Source organism: Vicugna pacos, chromosome 4 (assembly GCF_048564905.1).
Source record: "Vicugna pacos chromosome 4, VicPac4, whole genome shotgun sequence".
NCBI classification, from domain to species: Eukaryota; Metazoa; Chordata; class Mammalia; order Artiodactyla; family Camelidae; genus Vicugna; species Vicugna pacos.
The window spans coordinates 50,240,890-50,268,166 of NC_132990.1; the positions used below are offsets into that span (position 1 = coordinate 50,240,890).

A 27,277-nucleotide genomic window follows, 5' to 3' on the forward strand; every position below is an offset into this window, starting at 1 on the left:
ATGTTTTCTTGAGGGTAGGTGAAAGCATTCAGCTAATTCTCAAAATTTTATTCGTAATTAAAGTATTTTATTCTCTTTTCCCATGTTTTTCCCCACCTTCTCTTGAGTTCAGTATCCTGTTACTGTGCATGAGTTCACATTGTGTCTGCAGCCACCCCCCCCCCTTTATATTCTCTAAACTGTTAAGTGAGAATGGGGCATCAATTACTCCTTAATGTTTTCTGTCTCTTCCAGTTCTCCAGACATGTAGTCAACTGGGGAGAAAAGAGAAGGGGGCGGGGTGGGGTGGTTGCAGTTGAAAGATAGGACTATAAACTTGTATTTTCTAGTTTTTCTGCAGAAATCCTACCTTCTCTCCCCATAGCATTATTTTCTTCTTACCATGCATACAGAAGGCCTAGTGAGGGTTGCTTTTAAGATTGGGTATGATTCCAAACTGATCTGGGAACAAGCCAGCTGGATAGTTAATTTAGGGAGGCTGTGGAGGTGGGATGTGGGATAAATGGTTGGCAAAGAAGATGTGCCAGAAAAAAGGGGGCACTGGTTAAGGATTTAAAACAAAACAAAACAAAAAGCTGTCCTCATTCTAGTTTTTTAGCATCTGCATTTTCCCAACCTTCCTGGAATCTGGTTTTGAAGAACGTTTAATATGTTCTGCTTCCTAGAACAGAGTTTCAGCATCAACACTACTGCCATCTTGCGCTGGATTATTGTTTGTTGTTGGGAGTTGTTCTGTGTAGTGTAGTATGTTTAGCAGAATCCCTGGTCTCTGCCCACTGGATGCCATTGACACTCTCCCAGTGGTGACAACTGAAAATGTCTCCGGAGATTGCCAAGTGTCTGCTGAGGGGCAGAATCCTACCCAGTTTTGAGAAGCACTGCTCTTGGAGAAGGCTATTTTAATATGCTGGCTGACAGCTTATGTAAACATTTCATCAAATGTGCAATTTTTTCAAGTCCTTTGTGTTGAATTTGGCTCTTCCGATAGTGGAAACTTTGTAAGAAATCTTGTAACAGATTTAATGTATACTTGAGAATCAAGGTCACTGATCCACTATGCCACAGATGTCCATATTTTACACAGACAGATATCTCCAGGAATACATCTCAGCTGTCATGCTGTATGCGTGTTATATTTTTTATGTCATTATCCCTTCAAAACTATATTTGGTGGTTATTTAAACTAGATCTTAATGATGACTAAGGGGTTGGGAAGTTAAAGTGCACAGTGCTTTGCCTGTAGTCTTCTGTAGTACTTTGTCTGATCCTGTCTGGATAGTAATAGTTTTATTCAGCTTACGTTCAGGTGGTAGGAACCTGAAGATCCTTTCAGACATTGGAAAAACTTTTGACACCCCAAGCTTAGAATAGCCAAGTGCTGTGTTTTATGAAAATCTTTGTATTTTTCAAGCTAAATGTTCCAGTGGCAAGTGATTATGAACTATGAAAAATGGTTCAGTTCCTTTGGGTATACAAGTCTGGAGAAGATTGAAAATATATATAACTTGTTCCTGGGTAACTCTATATCTGCAGATGTTCATTATTAATACAGAGCCCCAGCACAGTTACAGATGATTGTTTCTTTGACCACATGTTGTCCTAAAAATCTAATTGGTGGAAGTCAAAAATTGATTTATGTTAGGAGACTAGCCAACATTGTGTGTAGCCACAAAATCATGTTACTAGTTGATTTTTTTTCAGCCTTATGTTATTACACAAAAGGATGTAAGGTGGTTGTATTAAGGTTTTAAACAAAATAGTAAGAGTAAGACTGAACAGTACACAGTTCAGTGCTTAAAGTTGATTTGTAGCACAGCTTCATTCAACTTGAATTCTTTAGCAGCCAAAAAGACAGATGATTGGTAATGATTTCAGAATGATAGTTTTTGTTTGTACAATTCTTTGAATGATAGTTTTTGAACATAATAGGATCTATAAAGTACAGAATCAAGAGCCATTTAAAGCAGGGAACTGTAAAACATATACTTTCCCCCACCAATTATTTGATATAGTGAGTGGGGCTTTTCTTTGAGTGTGTCTGCTGATTGTAATTCCCACTGTTTGGGGTAAACTAGACTCTAGTGCTGCATTGTCTATGGAACCAAAACTATTAAGAGCTAAGAGCTCAGACACTCATAAAACTAGTGGGGAATCCTCATGTTTTATGCTTCCTTTCCCATCTTTTGTTATTTTCCTCTTCACATCTTTCTTTTTTAACAAAAGCTCCCCTCAATCAAATCTTTTCAAAGCATTCAACTTGGTTTTGTACCCATATTTCATCAGCTCACATAATAATTTTCATTATTAGAATAATGAGTACTACTGGCACTTGCAGGTTTTAGGAGCAAGCAACTGAGGATAAATAAATAACTCAGGTTTAAAGAATGGGGGTAGCCATACCTGAGTGTGACAGGAGTCCTCTGACTGCTGGCATTGAGTGTGTTGTGGGCACCTTTCCTACCTGTCCACAGAAACAGACAGGGCTGCTGCATTGCATAGGTCCATGGGGCACCATTCCCACAAAATTTAACGTAAATAATGCCTCCTGGAGTTATTATAGTGTCCCTAGGTATGGAGACTGTTGGTTCCTCTAGCCTAGTCTGAGAAGTGGAGGATCAGTTAAGAGCTTCTGCCATGTGTAAATAGTAGGGCTTCTGGTAGAAAAGAGATCATAGCATCAAAACAGTTAAATAAAATTGTTGACAACAGATTCATTGTATAATGTTTACTTTAATACATTGTTGAAACAGGGGGACAGCCTCACAAAAGGAGAAAGACATCTGATGCAAATGAAACCGAAGATCATTTGGAATCTTTAATATGCAAAGTAGGAGAAAAGGTATGCACGAAAAGAGGCGCAGAATGCGATGGGCATGGGGTTGTAGTTGACTGTACTTGATTAATTTCTGCATCTAAAAACTTGATGATCTAAGTTTTAGGCAAAGATTGTATTGCCATGCATCTATATCCCAAAGTAAATGCATATTAAAACCCCTGAAATGAAGATAATTGAGAATTGACTGTTTTTAGTAGTTTTCGTGGACTATGATTCTTAAAAGAGACCTTAGGGAATAGTCCACTTAATTTAAAAATGAAGAACCAAACAAGTCCTGGATACGTGAGGTAATTTGCCCAGAGTCATATAGTGAGAGAATCAGAGAAGTCAGATAGAGCCCATGATGTCCTCCCATTCCTAATACTTATTCTATCTTAGATTGCTTTTTAAATTTCATTCATTCTCTTTTTCATGGATTTCTAAACAATGGCAATCTGAATTGATTTATACTAAACTGTCACAGTGCCTTATGTATATAAAACTTTAACTTTTTTATTATCACCTAGAAAATTTCAGTGCAGTGATTGCTGAGTACTTGACAGATACTTAATATGCTGTCCTCTACAGAGTGCCTGCTCTTTGGAGAGCAACCTAGAAGGCTTGGCTGGTGTTTTAGAAGCTGATCTTCCTAACTACAAGAGCAAGATCTTAAGGCTTCTTTGTACAGTGTATGTATACAAAAGATTTATGAATTCAGATAATAATGTATTATCTACTCTTAAATGCTTTGAGAATGTTCAAAAGACGTGTGTATGTTCCATATGCCATCTGCTTTCCTTCTATCAGGAAATTTGTCCAATGAAATGACCTTTGGTGAACTCTTAGAGTTCAATAGGACTAAAATTGAGCATTTTCTTTGTTTCTTAGAACCTTAGAATCATTTGAGTTGACTACTTTTAAGTGAGAAAGTAGACACTTTCACATTTAGTGATTTCTTTTAAGCATATACATTTAAATATATTAGTTTAATTTGTATTTTTAATCAGTACTATCAAACAAGTTTGAGAACCAGTCACTTGAGTTACAGCCCTTCTTGGAAGGCTGAAGAAGCTTTTGAAGCTATGGAATAATAGGCGTAATCTTTGTCTGAGTTAGGTTAGCTAGAACAAGTTTCAGCATTTAGTTTGTGACAAAATTAAAGTGGGAAAAGTGTCGCATGAAATCATGAAACAGTCTCCCAGTAGTGGAATTAGCAATACAGACTTCCTTGCTGCTCAGGTAGACATTGATTACTCTAAACTGTATGCCTTGAGAAAAAGTAGCTGTGACATCTGGATAAAGGAGTCTTCATTATGAAGGTGACTTTTAAGTTGTCATTTCAATTATTTAAAAATACTATTTTTATTGCTTACAGCTCAATTTTGAAATTTTAAAATGTATGCACCAATTGAAACTATCAGTGGATTTCACTTTAACGTCTCATAAAGTACAAATAATTTGGAATACAGTTTTTTAAAGGAACCCAGTTAATATCCAGGAAGACATGTCCTTAGACTAAGAAATGACTAAGAAAAATTATTTTGCTGTAGTTGTCTATAGATGCCTTCTGTTCTAATAAACATTTATTAGAATGGAGTAAATTTATGTTTAAACTCTGGTGAAAGCCATGACTGAGAGGAAGGGAAGGTAGAAGGGGAATGGTTACTATCAATGCAAATATTTTTTAAAAATCTAAATTGTCGCTAACACCCTTGCCAGGAACCTTGGGAAAAGACAAAAAGTATAAGAGAATCTGAATGATCATGAGTTCTTACAATGCAAATATTTTTTAAAAATCTAAATTGTCGCTAACACCCTTGCCAGGAACCTTGGGAAAAGACAAAAAGTATAAGAGAATCTGAATGATCATGAGTTCTTACTTGCTTTTCTTTTTGAGCTCATTTCTAAAGGCTGCCTAAATTAGGGATCAACATTTGCTTTTTCCAAAGCTTACTGTAATCATCTTCCCTGAAGGATGCCTTTTTACAATTTATTTTAGTTTATTTTTTAGTTTTTTTGGGGGGGGTGGTAATTAGATTTATTTATTTTTTTAACAGATGACCTGGAGAGTGAACCCAGGACCTCGTGCATGCTAAGCGTGCATGCTAGGCGTGCATGCTGCCACCTAGCTATAGCCTCCCCCTCCTCTTCCCTACATTTGAAATAACTTTAATGAAAATTAACACACTTGGAGTAAGCAAACTGGGATGGAAAGAAATCAGCGATTTAACTGCTAGGAACTGATTTTAGTTCTGAATTTTTTCTAAGCAACTAGAATAGTGTTATTCAAAGTGGAATTCTGATCTCATGACAGAATTTGTTCAGCTAAGTTTCGAAATGTTGAATGTTTTATCTCCCCCTTTGTGATTCTGTATTAAAGAAACTTGTTTCACCCAGCATTTCCCAGATATTTTACCATGGAAATCATATTCTGTAGAACTACTGTTTGATTCCACTAAGCACATTGGAAGAAAAACTGGTTTAGCATTAGTTATATCTATTTTAGTTTGATGACTTCACAACTAGAGTGTTTTACTTTCTTAACTCTTTGATTAACTAACTAGAATTAAAATGAAAAAATTGAGAGGGTGATGTCTGCAACTCTTCTCAACATTTATACCTTTTCTGAAATAGTTTCTAAAACAAAGCTAAATGTAATATTGTTCTTTATAAAGTTAATAAAACGATAAAAGATTTACATAATGTAAAATTCAGCAACTTAGCATAATGTTGTTTTGGGATCTTCTTCTTGTACTGGATCCCAAATCAGTGCACGTCTGTTACCTGAGAAGCTGACAATTTATACAACATTAGTTGGACTGCTGAATGCCAGAAATTACAACTTTGGTGGAGAATTTGTAGAAGCCATGATTCGTCAGCTTAAAGAATCATTGAAAGCAAACAATTATAATGAAGCTGTATATTTGGTAAGTTTTTTTTGCTTTTTGGTTTTTGTGGACTTTGGGGTTTTGTTTTTTTTTTAATTTTTCCAGTATATTATGACTTAGTTTTGGGATGGAGGGGAGAGGTGAGCTACAATCCAGTAACTTATCTTTTCTCTTGAAAAACGGTTCCCCACTCACCACAACAGCTGCTCTTGCTCATTACCAAGTCCGTTACCAGTGGCTTCTTTTCACCCTTAATCCTAGTTGACCTCCCTGCAGCATGTAATGCTTTACACTAGTTTCTTACCTCTTGGTTTCTGCAGTACCAGTTTTTTCAGGACCTCCTGCTTCTATTCCTACCTTCTATTCCTCAGTCTCCTTTTACTGAGTCAGCTTCCTTTGCACCTTACAGTTTTGTTTCCCAGCATTCTGTCCTCACTTCACTTTTCTTCAAACATGCTCTCCTGAAGCATTCTCATTCTCTCTCATAGCTTGATAAACTACCTTTATTTAGATGACCCTCTTGCCCCCTGCCCCAAATCTATAATCTGTTTCTCCTGAGCTCCAGACCTGTGTTCCAGATACTACCTGGATGACCTTAAGGTGTCTTGCCTAAATCAGTGAATTATTCATACCTCCTTTCCTCTGCCCTCACCCCACCCCACACCCAGTGGCTGCTGTGTACTGGATAGCCCATCTAGAAACCTGAGCATTCATTTTTGTCTTCCCTTTGCCCCCTCTTACTGTAAGCACTCCCCAAGCCCTGTCAGTTGTACCTCCTAAATTTCTCTCCAGTCTGTCCCTTCTCCTTTGTCTCCAGGGCCTCTAGTGTAGTTTGTGCCTTCCTCCTCCTGTCTTAACAGCCTCTTCACTGATCTTTTTGTGTTCGGATTCTCTGCCTTTCACTTTACCTTCTACAGTGACACCAGAGTGGTCTTTCTGTAACTGGGCTCTGTTCATGTTGATTACATGTGAAAAACCTCAGTTTCTTCCCATTGTCTTCACAGCCTCGTGCACAAGATGATGCAGGAAGGAAATATAAGAATTCTTATTTATCTCACATGGAAATGGAATTAAGCCCTACTAATATGTAACACATGGATTGATATATAATATTAATATGTATTATAAATATATGCTTGTAAAACTATATAAACATAAATTTTTTATATATAATATATATTATAAATAAATATCTATGTCTTGGAGGTATGTGATCAAATTCATTTCTACTGAGTACAAAATCGAGAGTTTGGACACCCATCAGGCTCTAAGTCCAGATTCTTCATTAAACCTGACCCTTCGTGGTTTAATGTTTCTCTGTCCTTGCCTCCCCCATACCCTCCAACTATATCAAAATTACTTACAGGTCCCTGGACACACTTTGTTGTTAAACCCCTCTGCCTAGAAGCCTCTTCTTGTTCTCCACTTGAGCACTACTTTACTCTTCTTTATGACCTAGCCCTGTTGTTACATTCTTTATGTTTCCCCTACTCCCTTTGCCCCTGTTCCTAGAGCACTTTTTTATTTATCTTTTAGCATAGGAGTCATTCCTTTGGGTTGAAATTGTTCTCGTCCCACTAGACTATGAGCTCCCATACGACGGGGACAGCAGTGGCACACAAAAGACACCCAATAAATATCTGTTCATAAATTTCCATGGTCCAGTGAAAATTTTTTTTACAGCCAAACAGAAAAGATTATTGGTTACAGTAGCTAGAATATTACAGTTTAGGTTCTTAGTCTAGTATAAATGCAAAGCCATAAATTCACAGATTCCTGTCCTTCCTACAATTTCTGTCACAACTACTCTGCTCTGCTGTTATAGCATAAAAGCGGCCATAGACAGTATGTAAACAGGTAAGCGTGGCTGTGTTCCAGTAAAAGTTGATTTGTGGACACTGAAATTTAACTTCATGTAAACTGTATGAATCAAAATATTCTTTGGGGTTTTTTCCAAGCACGTGAATATCTAAAACCCATTCTTAGTTTGCAGGCTGTGTGAAAAACAGGCAGTGGGCTAGATTTGGCCCTTGGGCTATAGTTTTTCAGACCTGTGGTTTCAACCATTACAAGATTGCTTATTTTATAATTATTATAAAGGACATTGAGATTTAATAGAAATTGTCTTCCCCAATAGGTCCGTTTTTTATCTGATCTTGTAAACTGTCATGTCATTGCTGCCCCATCAATGGTTGCTATGTTTGAAAATTTTGTAAGTGTAACTCAGGAAGAAGATGTGCCTCAGGTAAGAAAACCCCTTGTGCTGAATCTTGTCCATATACTACGAGGAATTTTTCACTAGTAACCCTTTAGTAGTAAAAGATGAAAGATCAACAGCAGATGATCATGTTATAAATTCTTAATATCTAAAAGTTAAGTCAGCTGGCATACTTGTGGGTTCTCTTGACATCTGTATGTTAGTTCACATGGTTCTGTCTAGTAAGATTAAAGCTAATACATCTAAAAATGCTCTGAATGAGCCAGGTGTCTTCCTTACCTCCTATGAAATAGTGTCCAGAGGATTTCATTCAAGGATAAATATATGAATGAAAATTCACTAGCACTTATTTTAAACATACCTTCTTAAAAATTCTTTAGGTGCGGAGGGATTGGTATGTGTATGCATTTCTGTCGTCTTTGCCCTGGGTTGGAAAGGAGTTGTATGAAAAGAAAGATGCTGAGATGGACCGCATCTTTGCCAACACTGAAAGCTATCTTAAGTAAGAGCACAGCAGCATGGTAATGGTTTTGTGTCCCCTTAAGTTTTTCCAGAATAATTTTGTTATAACTTTCATTTTCTGTCCATTAATAGGTACTTCTTTGGATATTGTTAATATCTACTAAGTTACAAATCAAAGTAAAAGTCTAAAGATAAAAATCTACTTTCTCATTATGTTAAGCTACCTTTAAATGATAAATTTTTTTAATGTTTTATATTTTTCAAAAGTTGTACTGTTTTTAAACAATATATCGATATTTGCAAAAGAATGACAGTATGAGTATGAATACCCTAACATTTGAATATATTCTTCTCCCAGTTTAATCCAAATGATAGTCCAGTATACACAGAGTTCTTCACCTGCTTTTATAGCTCTACCTCATTTTTTTAGTAGCTGTACAGTATTCTACTCTTAATGTACCATAATTTCTTTAACTAGTCTCCTGGTGGTAGACATTGAGGCTTTGGTAAGTCTTTTGCTCTTGTAAACGGTGTCTCAGTGAATATCATTGTACATAGTGTTTTTGTGTACATGTGCAAATGTGTTTGTGGGGGACGTGAATTCTTAGAAATGGCATTGCTGGGTTGAAGTGTGTTAACAATTTTACTTTTGATAAATTTAGTCAAATTGTTTTCCAAAGGATTACACTCTTCCAAATCTCTTCTAAAGAGACTATATCAATTAGCCCTCTGCCAGTGATGTTTGAAACTGCCCACGTTTTGGTAATTTTGGTAACATTATCAAAAATTCTGGTATCTGCCAACCTGATAGGTTAAAATGTTGTTTCACTGCTTTAATTTGCGTTTTATTAATAATGAAAGCAACTGAACATATTTTCGTGTGTTTAAAAACTTAAATAAAGATTTTCATTTTTATCTTTAGAAGACGCCAAAAGACTCATGTGCCCATGCTACAAGTATGGACTGCTGAGAAACCACATCCACAGGAAGAGGTAAAAGGATTTTAGTTTCTTGTGATACAAGCACAATCGGCTCTTCGGTAGATTCTCTTCTCTGAGATACCAGCACATTGTTCCATTTGTACACCTTAGCTAGGTTTCTACATTACGTGTCAGGAGTTCGGCTCCTCATAGCTCTAGGCATACAGTGGATTTTTAATAAATGTTAGAATGTCATTGAAATACCATAAGATATCACTCATATGTGGAATCTTAAAAAAAAAATAGGGAAGGAAAAAGAGGGTGCTAATGAACTTATCTACAAAACAGAAACAAACTTGCAGACGGAGTAAACAGTCATGGTTACTGGAGGAAACGGGGTGAGAAGGGATAAATTTGGGAGTATGAGATTTACAAATGTTAGCCACTATATATAAAAATAAGATTAGAAAATTTATTCTGTGTAGTATAGGGAACTATATTCAATATCTTAGAATAACCCTTAAAAAAGAATATGAAAATGAGTATGTGTATATATATGCATGACTAGGACATTATACTGTACACCAGAAATTGAAGCATTGTAACTGACTACACTTCAATTAAAAAAAAAAAAAAGAATGTCATTGAAACATTCCCTACTCTGTGGGGTTGCTGATATTGTAGAGTTGATGTGGTTTTTTTTTTTTATTTAAATGCCCAATTTGAAAAATGTAAGAGTGAATAGCCCTAGACAGACTTTATAAAGTAATTAAAACAAAAACAAATTTAGCACTATTCTGTTGCACTGTGTTTAATTATAAGTTAGCTTACTTTTGTATCCTGTATTTTAGAAGGTGGTGATTTTGGTTTTACCTAGTCAAAATGTTATTTTGTCTAGCCTCCCAAATCTATTAATTATTAAAAATTAATCTGTCTTTAGTATTTAGATTGCCTGTGGGCCCAGATTCAGAAATTGAAAAAGGATCGCTGGCAGGAGCGGCACATCCTAAGACCTTATCTTGCCTTTGACAGTATCCTGTGTGAAGCACTACAGCACAATCTGCCTCCTTTCACACCACCTCCTCACACTGAAGATTCCATGTACCCGATGCCAAGGGTCATCTTCAGAATGTTTGATTACACGGATGATCCCGAGGTACATGCGTGACCAACAAAAGTGTCTTTCAAAGGGCCTATGTTGTATTGTACTTGTGGTTTAATCTTGTTTGAATTGTGCCTGTGAGACATTTTAATTTTGAGTTGTTTATTATCTAAGAAGGTCAGTGGCAGTGAAGTTAACGGTTTAACTCAGTGAATAGTATCACCTCATCATGCAAGAAGTTATTTAGCCTGTATGAATTAAGAGCACAGTGTAGAATTTTAGAGCATAGGTTTGAGAGCCAGATTGGCTTGGGTTTTAATCCTGGTTTAGTCAGATCTTAGCTGTGTAATTTTGGGTAAGCTATTTACCTCTCTACCCTAGTTTCCTAATAGAATAATAATAGTATGTATCTCATCAAACTGTAATGAGGATTCAATTATTAATACACATAAATGCATAGAACAGTATGTGAAATGATGAGTGCTCAATAATATTAGCTATTATTCTTAATAAGGCTGTTTTTCTAAGAATAATACCCAGTTTTAGACGTTGTTCATCTCTCTAACCCTCACAGTTTGTCTTATTTATATTATATAATTATATTTTTTAAATAGTATAAAGTATTTTAATTAAAAACCCCAAAGGTCAGTATAAGCAGACTTTATAATTCTTAAATATGTGCTTTATTATGAGATCAAGTTGTTGATAGCCATTATACTTCAGCAATTAAAATGTATAATTGTGATATTAACATTTGGTATAAAAACTTACATTTTAATTATGCCTTAATTATTTTATACCTTTGCATTTGAATGACTGTCTTAACTTTAATAGCCAAGCAGCAAGCACTTGATCACTGGACTTGTGCTGAATGGAAGCTCACCTGGCTGAAGTCCCATACCTGTTGCTTAGCGCATCCTACTCAGCATATGGTGGAATTTCTCAGCCTCAGCAAAATTAATGTTTAGGGCTGGATAATCCTTTGTGTTAGGTGCTGTCCTGTGAATTGTAGGATGCTTAGCAGCTTCCCTGGCCTGTAACTCTATAGATGCCAATGGCATCTAGAGGCTAAATGTCAGTTGTGACAATCAAAAATGTCTCTGTCCCCTTAGGGGCAAAATTGCCCCCTGTTGAAAACCACTGGCCTAAGAACTAATATTACCACCTAAGGTCAAATTTGAGTTTTCTTTCCCTATCTTCTCTCTTGTCCTTTGGAAAACTACGTATGACCAGTGAAATTTTAGTATATGTAGACTCTACCCCAAAGTAAAAAGTTGTTGGATAATTGGTTATATATACGAAATTATAACTTGTTACCCACTTGCCATATTCCATGTATAATAAAAAGCTTTTAGTCAACATTATGTGATGATCTAATTAGGTATATATAATTGAAAGTCTAATTTACAATAAGACTGATAGAATCTTTGTGATTAGGTATTTATTTGTGCAAGGGAAACATTAGAACGGGACCTCAAAATTTGTTTCTCCTCTACTATTTGTACTTAATTGATACTGCCTCTTTAATGTGCCTGTCATCCTTTGTAGGAAGAGCATAAATATACAAAACATATGTTTGAAGAGGATTTAGTTCTTTTGTTCTGGCCTTTCCAAAAAAAGTTTTTTAATTAGAAATTATAAAGAAGATTAAAGTAAAAATCATCACCATTAAGAGTCTACAGTAATAAATAATAATAATATCAGTAAATTCTTTGAACCTGTTTGCTATGCATATTTTTTTAAGTAAACAATATCATATAGATAATGTTCTTTAACCTTTTTTAAAACAACATAGTATGGATATCTTTCCCAGCGCATACAGGAGTTTTTTGTCTACATAGTGTTTGAAATAAAAATTTCCCTCCATGTTTATTATGGAAGTAATCCACTTCCATGGTTTAAAAAAAATAAACTGTATAAGGCTAATAATATACAAAAATTATTTGCTTCATTTAAGAATGGAAGTGGGCAATGAGAGTACAGTGTCAGATGTAGTAAAAGAAACACTGTAGCTGACATTCTAATTCTATTGTAGATATAAGTGAATACAGCAATGAAATTTGCTTTCACATTTAGGAACTTTTGTCCCCAGCATCCAATACAGTGTCTGGAACATAATAAGCTCTCAATATTTGTTGAATAAATGAAAAAAGAATATTTTGTCTAGGTCTGTTGTAGGTGCATTTGGTTTTCTTTCTAGGGACCTGTAATGCCAGGGAGTCATTCAGTGGAAAGATTTGTAATAGAAGAGAATCTTCACTGCATCATTAAGTCCCACTGGAAGGAAAGGAAGACTTGGTAAGAGTCTTTTCATGGTGCTTTTATTAGAGTGAAGAAGTAGTGACTTTGATGATTTAATAAGAGACAAGTGTATGTTAAGAGTAAGAAAATCTTTCTGTCCTCCTGATGCCTGTCTTGCTAAGACCAATCTCTAAAACAAGTACTTGCTTTCTGGAGGCACTTCACCCTCAAATAGTACTTTCCTGGGTTCTATGTCAGACGGTAGTGCTTGATAGCAATATGCGTATGATGCCTGCTGTCTTCTGTGGATATTTGCCATATGCTGTGGACAAATGAACTTGAATGGCAAGCTATTTTCAGTATGAATGTTGCGGGAATAAACGAATACTAATGGTTTTGCTCTGTTTTCTAATAGTTAGACATAAAGCTTTGGAAAGGTTGATTTTAAATATTTTCTAAACCCTTGGAAAGTTTGGGTTTAGATTTTTAAGGTGGAAAAGTAGGTAGTATTTGGAGAGTGGTCTACCTTACAAAACTTTTTAAGTTAGTAGATCTGAACATGCTTCCTAGTATTATTACATACACTCCTTTTGATCTTTTAAGGAGTTTTGTATGCACTAAAGAGTTTCCTTGTGGTAGACAAAATAATTTGTGCTGTAGTTAAGTGAAGTAACTGAAATCTAGAACATTTCAGAAAAGATTTCCTTTCCTTGTAGCTAAACTCACTGCTTTTGAAGCTGCTTATTTGATTTTTTGTATATCTGTTAAACTCACTAAACTTCAATTACACTTTTTCTAGTGCTGCACAGCTAGTGAGCTATCCTGGGAAGAACAAGATCCCCTTGAACTACCACATAGTTGAGGTAAGCATTTCACATGGAGCTTGTTTCTAAGCCTCCAAATCTTTCTGTTGACTTTAAAGTATTATCTACTCCTAGTCTATTTTGTTGTTCTTGGTACTTATCAGGTACTGAAAATTATCAGAGCAAAGAGGAAATCGCTTTCAGTTTTGGTGCTCTATTAGCCATGTTAGCGGCTAAGAGAAAAGAGGAGGTTGAGAACAGTAGCCAAGTAGGATTTTGAGTTGCCTGCAGTTCATTTATTTAGTATTATCTTCATGAGTAGTTACCATGGATAATGTAAGTTACTTCTAACTGTCAGTACATTGCCCACTTAACAGATGTATAAATGGCTTAAATACTTTAAAATATTGTATTTTTAGGCAAATACCTGTGTGGGTATGTGTGTGTGTGTGTATATATATATATATATACGTATATATGTGTGTGTATATATATATTTTTTTTTAACAGAGGTACTGAGGATTGAACTCAGGACCTCATACATACTAAGCATGTGCTCTACCACTGAGCTGTACTCACCCCTACCTCCCTAGATAACCTGTCTTTAACTGTGTTTATCTGGCCTCTTATTACTAACATATACCTGACCAGTATATTATTTCCTGTACCGTAAGGTAGAGGTAGGTATGAATCCTTATTTATTCTTAGAAATCAAAAGAGCGAAAAAAACAGTGTTTTCACTTGACAGATGGGTCAAACTGTCAGTTGCATTATTCCTTTATGTTAAAAATACTCAACGTGAGCAGTTATTATGCATTATTTGATTCACTTTTTATTCATACTGAGCCTATGTGCTTTCTTGAAAGTACTGCACCTGTTCTGTCTTTATAAAACTTGAGACTGTGCGTAGGCTTTGAACTTGACTCATTGACATGAAAATTGAAATGCAAAACATAAGTTATATTTTTAAATCTTCAGAATGTTTAGAAATTCATCAGAATGAAGTACAGAAGTGTAGGGGATGGGAGTGAGAGGAAGGAATGCAGACCAGGCTTTAGGATTCTAGGTAGGTGATCCGTAATTACAGAAAGAATGGAAACAGCTTTCAGAGCAAGAGCATGGCAAAGAAGTTTTGGACTACCAAAAAGATGTCAAGTAGCAGTGTAGAATGACTAGACTGTCTTCTGTTCCCATGCTTAGAGTCTAAAAAGGGCTTTATATCTTATAGGAATGAAACTGATGGGTCTTTGAGCCCCCAGTAAACTGTACCTCCCTGAACTAACAATGATACTTCCAAACTTGGAATTTAATTGCAGTTTTCGGAGAGTATCAAATAAGCATTAATTTTTGCATATAGTCCTATTTGAGTTATAGAAATAAGGAATCTTCATTACAGTGTTTAGTTAGAGATCTTTGTGTTTAAAAAACATACTTTTAAAGATGAAAAATTAATTTTTTTTCATTATGGATGCCATAGAGTTAGAGTTGACGTTTAGAACATTGAGGTCTTTCTCATAGTAGAAGTGCATAGATAGCTGTTGAATTGTTCTGACTCATGTTTCCTTTGTAGGTGATCTTTGCAGAACTCTTTCAACTTCCAGCACCCCCTCACATTGATGTGATGTACACAACACTTCTCATTGAACTGTGCAAACTTCAGCCTGGCTCTCTACCCCAAGTTGTATCCTTTCCTTTGTTTTTAAACATACTCTCTTTGGCCTTGCTTTAAGAGACTATTAAATATTTTTGCTTGTAGGTTTAAGTCACTTCATGAAAACAGTTTAGCATTTCTTTTAAAGTTACATGTACCATACAATCCAGCCATTCTACTCTTGAGTATTTATCCAGGAGAATTAAAGTTCATAACTATTTGTAGTAACCTGAAAATGGAAACAATTAAATATCCATCAATACATCAGTAGACAAACAAATTTTGTATTTATTTATACAATGGAATACTACTCAGTAATAAGAAAACAATAAATTTTTGATGCAGGCAACAACATGAATGAATTAAAAAATAATTAAGTAAAAGATGCCAAACAAATACGAATTCATGCTAATGATACCATTTATACAAAATCCTAGAAAATGCAAAGTAATCTAGTGACAGCAGACCAGTGTTTGCTTGGGGGCATAAATGAGGAGGGGAAGAAGAGAGAATGGATTACAAAGGAGCATGGAGAGATTTTGGAGGTGATCTAAATATTTATTGTCTTAATTTCATGGATGTGTTCAGGTCAAATGTACATCATTGATCCTCAAAGATCAATCACTTGAAAAGATGCTCAATATTATTGTTATACAGACTTCTAGGAAATGTTACTTATTTTTCTATTACAACTTATTTTCAAGGAGAGTAGAGAATAGTTTTCCTTATCCCGAAATTCACAGCTTGCACAGGCAACTGAAATGTTATATATGCGTTTGGACACAATGAATACTACATGCGTAGACAGGTATAGTACTTGCCTTATTTCTATACTGAGTGTTAGCAGCTTCTGCTCCCTATGCTTTATAAAAGATTTTGATCAGCAAAACATTTGCCTTTTTTAATAATTTCCAAGTTAGTTTTTCTTTCCTGCCTCCTCAATATAATCTTTTATATAAATATAAAACTCATAGTTGTAATATAACATTACACTTCTTGTCTGACTTCCAGTATGAAATGATGCCCACCCTGAGGTTTTCTTTAATTTCCTTCATTGTTTACTAGTTTGATGCCTTGGTGTGGTTATACTTTTCCCTCTGTAATTGGGTAGGTAAGCTTTTAAAATAGGCTTTATTCTAACCCATATGTAAAAGCAGAGTCTAATACTGTACATTTATTTTATATGTATATATATAACATGTGTATTTTTGTTTATAGTTAGTATCTGCTTCTAAAATAGCTAGCTTCTGTATAACTACAGCTTCAAGACTCAGTTTGTACAAAAGACCATATTGAGTTTTCTGTCAGTTTCCCAAATTAGATCAGGGCAGATACTGAACATTTTCTATAATCTATCATGTCCATTGTTCAAATGGAATATTTGAAAATTATCAGTAGGGGCTATCCTATTTTGTTGACCTGTTATCTTGAGTAATTTCAGTGATTGAAATTATAGATGCATGAGGGATTTACTTTAAGAAAGTGCTGAGTTTTTTCTCCAGTCTAATTAATAAACCTCCAGTTGTATTGAGTATCCCAATTATGCCATTCATTCAAGCATCGGGCTCTTACAAATTTCATAACATTATGCAGTATACTAAGGTGATCCCTCTTTAGTTAGATGAGATAAATATTTTTAACGGAAAAAGGAACTTCAATGGTATTTTTTGTTTGTTTGTGGTGAGAAGGGCATGGTGTGGTGATGAGAGACTGCTTTGGCTCCTCCGTTTATAAAATATTCTTAACCTCTTTTTCCCCACCCTATGTTTTATTATCAATTAAATAAGGAAAGTAGTACATTCCTCAGAAGTTATTGTGAGAATTAAATTATATAAACATATATAAGGTACTTGATACAAAACAGGCACTCAAATCTCATCTCTTATTCACTTAAAAAGGATAGCACTGTTAGGAGGAGTGAGATAGACTTATTTTTTTGAAGTAGAAGATGAGTTACAGAATTTGTACAAAAAAGGGCAAGTAGCAGGAGAAGACACAGCTGTAACTAGAGAGGTGTGCTTTTTATTTAACTCTAAAATATGGTTTTATTTGCCTGAAGGATTATGTAACCTGCTGTAAATTGCAACCATTCATCCTTTTCTGTCGTCACCCTACTTCTCTGTATAGGTTTATTAATTGGTTTTCCCATCATCTAAGTAACTTCCAGTTCCGTTGGAGCTGGGAAGATTGGTAAGTGGTTACATTGCATCTTTCTTTTCTCTACAGTCAACCGTAGTTTTTTAAAAAACTGTTAATTAAAACTATAACATAAAAGCAATCTTCTTCACAGTCTGAAAGATGTAGTTTATTTTTGATGTTTATATAGATAAATGAAATTTAGATAGAAGGGAACTATTTGTAGCTATGTACAGGTTAGGTATAGTGAGATGTATAAAAACTTAAACTATATCTCCTCATTAGGTCAGATTGTCTTACTCAAGATCCTGAAAGTCCCAAACCAAAGTTTGTAAGAGAAGTTCTAGAAAAATGTATGAGGTAAGCTCTTTGCGTTTTCTCCTTAGCTTAGGTCTTCTAACTTCTGTGAAGGAATTTTTCTTTTCTCTGCATTTGTGATGTGTGTCCAGAATATCATTTTTAAAATCCAAGTACTTGCCTCTCTTCCTTTTCAGTTTTTAATCAAGATTTAAGCAGAAAAACCTAGGCAACCATGCCATCTGGATTCTATGTGAATTAAGCCAATAAGTTTTGTTTTTGTTTTTGGCAAATATACTTTGAAATAATTTCAAATTTCAGGAAAGTTGCCAAAAATAGTTCAAAGAACGCTGTATTGTGTTCGTCTAGATACTCTAGTGTTAACATTTTACATTTTTTTTAATGATTAGTCCTTGTATGTATGTACTCTTTATATCAGTCTTTTTCTGAATCTGTTGAAAACAAGCTGAAAATATGATGTCCTGTCATCCTTTATCAGGCCATTGTATATTCCCCCAAAACAAAAACACTCTTCTACATGACCAGCATACAGTGATACTACTATACAATACTCGGTGGCTGCCGAAATTTTGCCAGCCATCCCAAAAATGTCTTTTTCCTTTCTGGTCCAGAATGCTATCCAGAAACATGTGTAGCATTTAGTTGTCATTTTCTTCAGATTCCTCAGTCTTCAATAGCTATTATTCTTTTTCTGTCTTTGTGCCATTGTCAGTTTTAAAGAATGTAGGCCTTATTTTGTTGTGTCTCCTTGATGTGTCCTCATGACTCAAAGTCTTGCATTATCCCACCACTGAAAATGATCACATGGCCATATCAGTGTTTGTCATGCTTCTCTACCTTAAATTCACCAGCTTTCCCTTTATAGTTGATTAATATTTTGAAGGAGATATTCTGAGGTTACACTCATATCCTATTCTTCATCACACCTCCACCGACAACTCCTACCATTATCTACCAACACTGTGATGAGTCTCTTTTTACATTATTTTTTCTGCTTTTATTAGTTATTATTCTATTGTAAGAAAGAGCTTACCTTTTTCACCCATTTATTAATTCCTCGGTTTATATATCAGTAGGGACTAATGGATGTGTTTCATTCAGTGAGTTATAATTCATTACTGTCATTATTTATTTTGAGGCTCAAATTGTCCTTTATTTGGCCATTGGGAGTCCCTTGTGGCTCCTGTGTCTTTTTTTTATTTTTTTTTTAATGTCCCCCCTCCATTGAGCATTTCCTTATTTCTAGCACATGATGTTCCAGGCTCATCTTGTGTTTCCTTGCCCCTTCCCTGGGGTCATCTATTTACTCGAGTCTGAGTTTCTAGTAGTAGAGTATGATATTTAGGAACCAAGATCTGGACATTTGATGTGCTTATTGCTATTGGAGTATCATTGGTCTAGGCCCTCTGGATGGACAAGGATAGTGCATATACTTCTGCACACATAAACACATGCATATAGGCATGTCTATAACTTTTTCATGTCTACTGAGGTATGTGTATCCCTCTAGTTCCAACCCAGCATCTCATTTTTTTTTTAGCCTTCCCCTTTGCCATGGTTTCTAGATACCTTTTCGGCATTAAGGAACTTGGCTTCCATTAGCCTCAATAAGTATTTGCTGCAGTATAAACCAGCCTCCCAACTATGCAGACTGTCTCCTTCACCTCACCTCACCCCACCATCATCACCACCCCAAATCCCTGGCCACCAGGCTCGTGGACCCACTGGCCCACATCTCAGTGCAAACCAGTAAGTTTTGAAGAAGACTTGAGCTCTGAAGTGCTGGCCTAGACAAAAGTTTAAAGAACTTGTTTTCCCTTTTTACTTCTTGGTTGTCAGCTGAGTCCAGGGTGTTGGAGATTGTGACTTTCTGGGTAAGTTGGATGTTGCTGAAGAATGGAACTGATGAATGACATTTTCTGAGGCTCTTACTTGTATTGTAGGTTGTCTTACCATCAGCGGATATTAGATATTGTCCCTCCTACCTTCTCAGCTCTATGTCCTGCAAATCCAACCTGCATTTACAAGTATGGAGATGAAAGTAGCAGTAAGTAGCAAAATAAAACAAATCCATCCCTTTTTAGAAAGTACTGATGAAAGTATTCTCTGAAGCCAGTTATTTAAGGTGGAGAAAGTGATCTTTTCCTTTTATTGGGTTTATATTTTCTGTTTGAAAAGTGATTGCTCACCAGCCACTGTTGTTTTATTTCCCCCGATCATCATTTTGAACATTCCCAGTGATATAAGTTATTTATTTCTGACTTTTAACTTTTTTCTTTTTTCTTAGTTTTGTTTTTAGTTTTATATCTATAACATTTTAAATGTGCTGCTAAGTATAGCAGGATGAATTTAGAACCATAACTTATCAAAATGAAATATATGGTTTTCATGGCAGCGGAGATTCCTTGAATTGATTTTCATCTGATAACAGTTCAGGTGTGGGAACATAGGTGCACATAACTATCTTTTGACCAGCAGTGTGTCTCTAGAAGTAAATTCTTAAATATGCTTTTCCTACTTTTTGCTCACATCATTTTTTGCACTGTAAATCAGGGGGACTATAATTTGATATGCCATTTTGTGCTTTACACTTAATGAAGGTAAGGGTGTACATTGGTGATCACTAGTAGAGAGTTAAGTATGGAGTTTTTCCAAGTTAGTCTTTTTCAGATGGCACTGAACAGGCTCCTCCATGAGCTTCCCATTTCATGTTTGTAGCATTTCTTTGCATCTTGATACTCACTGCACTCCCTTGCTTTCTCATACTGCATTCCTGGTTCTCCACCTGCACCTCAGACTGTACCTGCTTTCCTTGAAATAAACTCAGTTGATCCTAATGTTAAGTACATTTCCTATGTTATTATGTCACTTAATCCTTAAAACAACTCTGAAAAATAGGTATGTTTATTATAACAATTTTATAATGAAGAAATGGCTTCAAAGAGGTGAAGCCAGAGTGAGATTGTTTGAGCAGTAGAGCCCAGATTCAAATCCAGGCTTACTAGCTGAGTAGTCCTGCTCTCAGCCACTGTGTTTTCCTGAAAGAGCAAAGCTTGGTGTGACACTTACAAGTGCCAAGTTTTGATTTCTGCTTTGTACTGCCTCAGAGGACAGTAAGATACAGTCTTTGATATCAAAGAGTTCAGACTTTTGTTAAACATTGAGCTTTCTTTTTTCCCATAGAAATAACTCAGCCTAACATTTAAGGCCTTCCTAACAGTTGTTTCTACTTTGTTATATGTATATGTCACTTCTTCCCAGATGGACCTTTACTCCAGCCAGGCCCACTTCCTTTTTATTTTTTCCGTGCTTCTTGTTCATGGTTTTTGCCTTTGTTTGTGCCATTACCCGGCTCTGGAAAGCCCTTTTTGTCTCTGATTCATGTTCTCTCTCCAGGGTCTAGCCCAAGCTCCACTCATATAAATGTTTTTTAAGCCTTTAGCAAGCCAGTTTTGTGTTGCTCTCCGGCTACTACTTATGTGAATATCTTGGTTCCCCACGTAGAATGTAGACTCCTTAACAGCAGGGGATTCTTTTTTTTTTTTTCTCCCACTTACTTTCTCTCTCACTTTCAAGGAAAAGCACACAGCACATGTGACCTGTTGTAATTGACTTTACTTACTCATATTCTATGTCAGGATTGCCTTTATGTTACCTGTTTGTCCACATTACATTAAATGTAGATTTCCAGTTGCTCTGGTGATGCCTTACAGTATATATTGGCACAAGTTTCATACAAGGACTCGACAGATAGTAACCAATGGTAAACATGTGGAGTCACAGCCCATGAGCATCTGGCTAGTGTAGATTCAAGGATGTGGATTCAGCAAAAGAGAAAAGCAAAAAATCTGTCTTAAGTTAGCAGCCTTTACTTGTTCAAACTCAAACTTAGTTTCCGCTGTCTTAGGAAGAAGAAGGAGGAGGAAGGGTACATTGACAAAAATGAAAGAAATACAGTTGATTCTCGGCTTTTCAGCTTACAGAGGCCTAGGGATTTGAGGACTGTCAAAGAACAATTGCAACTATGTCCACATTTCCCCTCACCCCTCATTCCTGAGGAAGATCAGTACCCTTTATACTCTGAACTACAATTAGCTAATTGTTCTTAAGGAAGTATTGAGGTGAGAGTTCTCTCTTATGCTGTATTTTAAGTGAAAAACCATTGGCCTATTAAATGAAACTTTCACATATGGTTATCTTTATATAGATTAAATACTGATCTTGGGATAAAGAATATCCTATTTTTAAAAAAAAATTTTTTTTTAAGTTTCACAATTACTAAACTATTTGTGAGAATCGTCTTAAAACCTCATCTAATTCTCCTCTCTGCCCTCCTCCCCCTTCTGCGTTTAGACTCTCTTCCTGGACATTCAGTTGCCCTCTGTTTAGCTGTTGCCTTTAAAAGTAAAGCAACGAATGATGAAATCTTCAGCATTCTGAAAGATGTACCAAATCCTAACCAGGATGATGATGACGGTAACAATTAAATATTTCTTGAATGGAACTATGTATGGGTCAGGTTAAAGTATAAACGTAATTCTGGAACATGAGTTCCTCTTAAATCTCACAGAATACTCATAAAGCAATGTATCTGTTTGGCCTGTCCAGCCTGTCAGTTTTCCTTAGAACCCAGGTATTTTCTCCCTTAAACATTCCCTGCTTCCTCACTTTAGAGAGGTTCCTGCACAGGAAGGCTTGATGTATTATAAAGTTGTATGCTCTGTAAAATTAAGCTGTTATAATAATAATGTTTAACATAGTGAGTATTTACCATGTGATTCCAACCAAAATCTGTAAATTTTTTTCTGGGCAAGAATGGGAAAATTGTAAAATAATTTCTAAGTTTATCGTCAATAAATAGATAAGACCAAAAGTGATGAGAAGGACTTGCTTTATCACATATTAAAATATTTTTTAAAACTACAGTAACTAAAACAAAGACTAATCAGTAAAACAGAAGAAAAGTCTACGGAGACAACTGGGTAACCATTTGCGGGGAAATTTTATTAGATCTGTACGTAAGCATAGAAAATGACTTAATCAAAAATAAAACATTATTGGTATTTGCATTGTTTATTGCTGGGATTTTGTTATTATCTTACCACCACGTGGAGAGATATGAAGAAGGAAATCTCTGTGGTATTTGTAAAAGAAATGGATCATATGGAAGAATTAGGGAAACAATCCCCCAAAAACTAAGAATTGAGATTATACTTAGTTTTATATTTTGAGTATTTGATATCAGTGATGGCCTTTTGTTTTCTATTAGTACTCAAAGACATTGCTGTCTGACTTAGTATTTGGATGTGAGTGTGCCATCTGTTTAGTTATTCAGGTGAAGGACCAAAGAATTACATTACTTAACATTTTTCTGACTCTCTTAACTGTGGATTATTTTTCAGATGAAGGGTTCAGTTTTAACCCACTGAAAATAGAGGTGTTTGTACAGACTCTGCTACACTTAGCAGCCAAGTCGTTCAGCCACTCCTTCAGTGCTCTTGCAAAGTAAGTGCAATCAGAACATGCACCTTTTCTTGAGGGTTTGGAACTTTGCTTGGTAAATACCAGTGGTATAGTAATTTTTACCTAAAATTGTTGAATATGAAGATATGAATAGTATTGTCATATAATTTGACATAATGGGTTTTGATTTGTGGTAGCTAAAACCGCCATCCTACAGCTGCTGTCGGTCGGTATGTACAGTTTGCAAATATGCGTGGAATGTACATTTTTTTGTATAGACCTTTAGAGAAATGAGTGGAAAACCTGGGTCCATAGGACAGTCATATATACAGTAAGAAGTCAAGAACCCTGTCTAAGTATCTTCCTAAAAGAAGGTAAGCAGAAGCGAGAGGTGGCTACATTTTGGGGAGCCACCCAGAGGTTGGCATCTAAAGACAGAACTTTCTAACTCGTCAGTCTAAAAGAAGAAAGAACGTATAGGTATTCCTCCAGCCACGCAAAGAAACTGGACTCCTCACCCCATCTCAACTTCCACGTTACTGTATGACTTGCAAGATTCCCAGAGAAGGTGCAGTCAGAATACTGCATTCGTGTTTAAGATAATTCCTTAGCCATCACTTATTTTTAGATACACAATAAACTATAATCCTAGGCTAGTGATAGTATATTGTGATTCTCCTAAGATTTTGTGACAAATTGCATACAAACTACAAATTCCTAATCATACCTTTTATATCCTTAATGGTTAATGTTTGGTTATTTTGCATTTATATATTGCACTGTAAATTGAATAACATTGTATGGGCATTAAAAACATTGAATTGCTTATTGAATAAGGTTATACGTGGTATTTTTCCCCTACTATCAAAAGGTTTCATGAAGTCTTCAAAACCCTAGCTGAAAGTGATGAAGGAAAATTACATGTTCTAAGAGTCATGTTTGAGGTCTGGCGGAACCATCCACAGGTAAAAACTGACTACACATGTTGAGGTACTGATTGTATAGGTATAATAATAAGGCAATTAATATCATTGTTTTAGTTTGTAAAACATGAAATTTGACTATACAATAGTTTCAAAATCTGTAGGGAGTTGGAGGTATAGCTCAGTGGTAGAGCGTGTGCTTGGCATACACAAGATCCTGGGTTCAATCCCCAGTGCCTCCATTAAGGAGGGGGCTTAAAAAATTTGGATAATAAAATCTGTGATTTTAGTGCTGTGGAAGTACTAATGTTTGAGTCACTCTTTAAAAAGCAAGTGTTAAAAAAAAAAAAGCAAGTGTTATAATTGGTTTTGGGATTATAATACCTCAACATATTTTAAACAGTAAGAATGTTTATTTCTTGGAAGATTGTCCAATTGGATAGGAAATAATTATCTAGTCTATCCAGTTTCTACAGATAAGCTCCAGATTTCTCAGACTTCAATATATTTTTTCATACCATGTATTATAGAGGAATTAAAATTTCAGAATATATTTAAGACTTTCATAATGAAACATTATAGTTTTTAATTTTAAGATTCAATGGAAATTATATATTTTTGTGTGTATCATCTAAAATTAAAAAACAATTTAAGTGTTCCCATTCAGTGTGTCTTTTTGCTCAGTCCATCTTTATTGGTATTATTGTATTCTTAGAGTAAGTACCAGAGCCAAGCAGAAGCCAAACTAAGTCTTAGGATCTAATGGTCAAATTGATCAGTTCCATAACCACTCATAATGAATTTCACAGCCCTCCTATTTTACTTTTGTAGCAGTGGGATTATTGTGGTTTACATGTAAGTGTGATTTACCTTAGTAACTCTTCTTTCCTCATTGTAGATGATCGCTGTGCTAGTAGATAAGATGATTCGTACACAGATTGTTGACTGTGCTGCAGTAGCAAACTGGATCTTCTCTTCAGAACTATCTCGTGACTTTACTAGGTAATATGGATTATTTTACAGATTTTGTATTTTCTAAGAATTGGTTTATATGTGATCTTTCAGATATGAGCTCCAAATTCTGGGGCAAACCAGGTTGATGTTAATCTTGTAATGATCCAATCTGATAGGATTGGACTTGGCAAAGATTCCTGCGCAGTAGACATTCAGCCAGTTAGGTTGCAGTGTCTCTTAGGGACACACAAGTAACTTGAATTAGGACTCAACCAGTCAAGTAGAAATGCTTATAAAAGATCCAAACTATTGAGGGAGAAGATCAGGCTGTATGTCAGTGGGACACGGGCAAGAGTTCCAGCTCCGTTGAGCACCTGAAATGCACACCAGGAACGGGAAGAAATCATATAACATCACCGTAGATTAAGTGACCATCAAGGAAGCATTGAGGAAAGCCTGGTGGGCACCTGGATGCCTGTGAGGGAGAGAGGTCTCACCTCAGTCATAAAAATCCTAGATTTAATACACAGAAGATTCATTGTAGATTCATTTCCCCCTAAAGGAAAGAGATTTTTCGTTAAGCTTGATCATACACATGAAGTTGAGTCCATAGGCTTTGTAACTGATTGGGACTGGGACAGCAAGAGTTGCCACAAAACAGGAAACAAAAGACAAGACAAATACCCATCAAAACCTTTGTCGTCTTCATTATCTCTGTTATTGGTAGGGGACTCTAGTCTGAAATAAACTGAATCGTTATAGCAAAAAGGTATGATCTAAGATAATCATAACAGTGAAGGTGGCATTCACAAATGAAGGCAGCAGAGACATTCTTAGATTTGCAAAATCTCAAAAAACTGACCACCCAAGTATGTATTAGCCATTATCCTGAGTGGTTTATATTTGCAGCTCTTAACTCTGCAAAGCCTTCCCTGACCAGCCTCTCCAGAATTAAAGTACTCTGCTCTTTTATCCTGTCGGCTAACATCGTAGACTTTGAGTTTTATGAACAGATTGTTTTATTATCTTCCACTTAAACTTTCATGATCCAGATCAAAATCTGTAGAAGGAAGCAGTCTTCTGTGCTGTATATCCTAGGGGATTATGAAATCTAATTTATGGACAGAAAAGTAGTAAAGAAGCTACTTTAAAAAAAAATTATGCCACAGACATTTTAAAGCACCTACAATTTGCTGAGAAAGTAGATGACATAAATAGCTCATTCTTTAAAGCCCAACAGTTGACAGTTATCAACTGATGAGGTTCTTAAACGTTCTAAGAGAACTGGCTGAGTTTGTGCTAAATAGTATAAAGCATGTGAAATGAGCCTTAGGTTAGGTTTCCATTTCAAGAAATTTCCAATACTTTGTGTTTAAATTTAGAAGGGAGAAAATATATTTTTGTTCCTAATGTTAGTATTTTTTCTGGTTTCCATTTTGTTGAATATGTACACATACCTTCTATGTGTGTCTAGTAGGAGATGGAAATAAGAAAAATGACAAGAACCCAATACTACCTTCGGGAAGGTCACCTGATTCTAATGAGTGGCACTAGAAGCTTGCACAGTTGACAGTACAAGTAAAATCACTCGTGCTGCTGGAGAAATGTGACTTATTCTGCCTAAAGAGTAGAAGACTCTGTCAGACCTTAAGAATGAGTAGGTTATGAAAGTTGAGAGATCTTGTTTTCTACAAGTGTAGTGTGACAAATAGTAACCAAATGTCTTATTACCTTAAGATTGTTTGTTTGGGAAATCTTGCACTCCACAATTCGTAAGATGAACAAACATGTTCTGAAGATCCAGAAAGAGCTGGAAGAAGCTAAAGAAAAACTTGCAAGACAGCACAAACGGGTAAGTCTTGTGTCCACTGTGAATGGTCAAAGACGGTATACCAGAAACTCTTGAGAATATTCATTACTTTGACGGGAACTTATTTTTTCTGAGACCGCATCACTGCAGAGCTGTCTGTAGAAGAGGGGGAAGAGGAAGGTCCTGGGGGTCTGCTGTTACCCTGCGTGGTGAACCTGCCTAGGAAGCCACAAACCTTCCTTTTCCATACTTCACCGTCTCTGGGTCAGTCTCATGTTTGCCTTCCCAAAAGGGAAGAGAAGGAAGGAGGACACTCGTATTTCTGAGTTTCTGATGCAGGAGGGGAAGACGGAGAAGACCTTCGGTGTTCACCGAGTCCCCAGTACTGTGAGGCGTGTGGGGTAGTCATTCCCAGGCCTGCAGAGTACTTCTCATGGTAGTAAGTTTAGTATTGTAGCCATCTGGGTGGAAGCAGTGAGCTTGCTGTGTGCTGTGATTTAGCAAAACAGTGCAGGTATTTGTCAGGACAGTATTGTCCAGTGTTATGCGTGCTTACTAGAGTAGAGGATGAAA

The 27,277-nt window shown here is 35.9% G+C and overlaps 1 protein-coding gene and 1 non-coding gene across 2 annotated transcripts in view; both read left to right on the plus strand.

Annotated features, from left to right (window-relative positions):
• The window catches only part of NCBP1 (nuclear cap binding protein subunit 1), a 36,710-nt gene that overhangs the window by 2,810 nt on the left and 6,623 nt on the right, over window positions 1-27,277 (plus strand). Inside the window, exons 2-20 of the mRNA XM_006204070.4 lie at window positions 2,751-2,839; window positions 3,404-3,504; window positions 5,586-5,742; window positions 7,841-7,948; window positions 8,302-8,423; window positions 9,306-9,375; window positions 10,244-10,459; window positions 12,606-12,703; window positions 13,446-13,509; window positions 15,020-15,130; window positions 15,844-15,908; window positions 17,228-17,290; window positions 17,522-17,596; window positions 19,498-19,601; window positions 21,908-22,030; window positions 22,957-23,059; window positions 23,889-23,982; window positions 24,839-24,942; window positions 26,632-26,746. Coding sequence (XP_006204132.1) covers window positions 2,751-2,839; window positions 3,404-3,504; window positions 5,586-5,742; window positions 7,841-7,948; window positions 8,302-8,423; window positions 9,306-9,375; window positions 10,244-10,459; window positions 12,606-12,703; window positions 13,446-13,509; window positions 15,020-15,130; window positions 15,844-15,908; window positions 17,228-17,290; window positions 17,522-17,596; window positions 19,498-19,601; window positions 21,908-22,030; window positions 22,957-23,059; window positions 23,889-23,982; window positions 24,839-24,942; window positions 26,632-26,746 — 1,982 coding nt within the window. The remainder of the gene's footprint in view (window positions 1-2,750; window positions 2,840-3,403; window positions 3,505-5,585; window positions 5,743-7,840; window positions 7,949-8,301; window positions 8,424-9,305; window positions 9,376-10,243; window positions 10,460-12,605; window positions 12,704-13,445; window positions 13,510-15,019; window positions 15,131-15,843; window positions 15,909-17,227; window positions 17,291-17,521; window positions 17,597-19,497; window positions 19,602-21,907; window positions 22,031-22,956; window positions 23,060-23,888; window positions 23,983-24,838; window positions 24,943-26,631; window positions 26,747-27,277) is intronic.
• On the plus strand, window positions 24,111-24,182 carry TRNAA-GGC (transfer RNA alanine (anticodon GGC)). The gene has a single exon. It is a non-coding gene; the product is annotated as a tRNA-Ala (tRNA).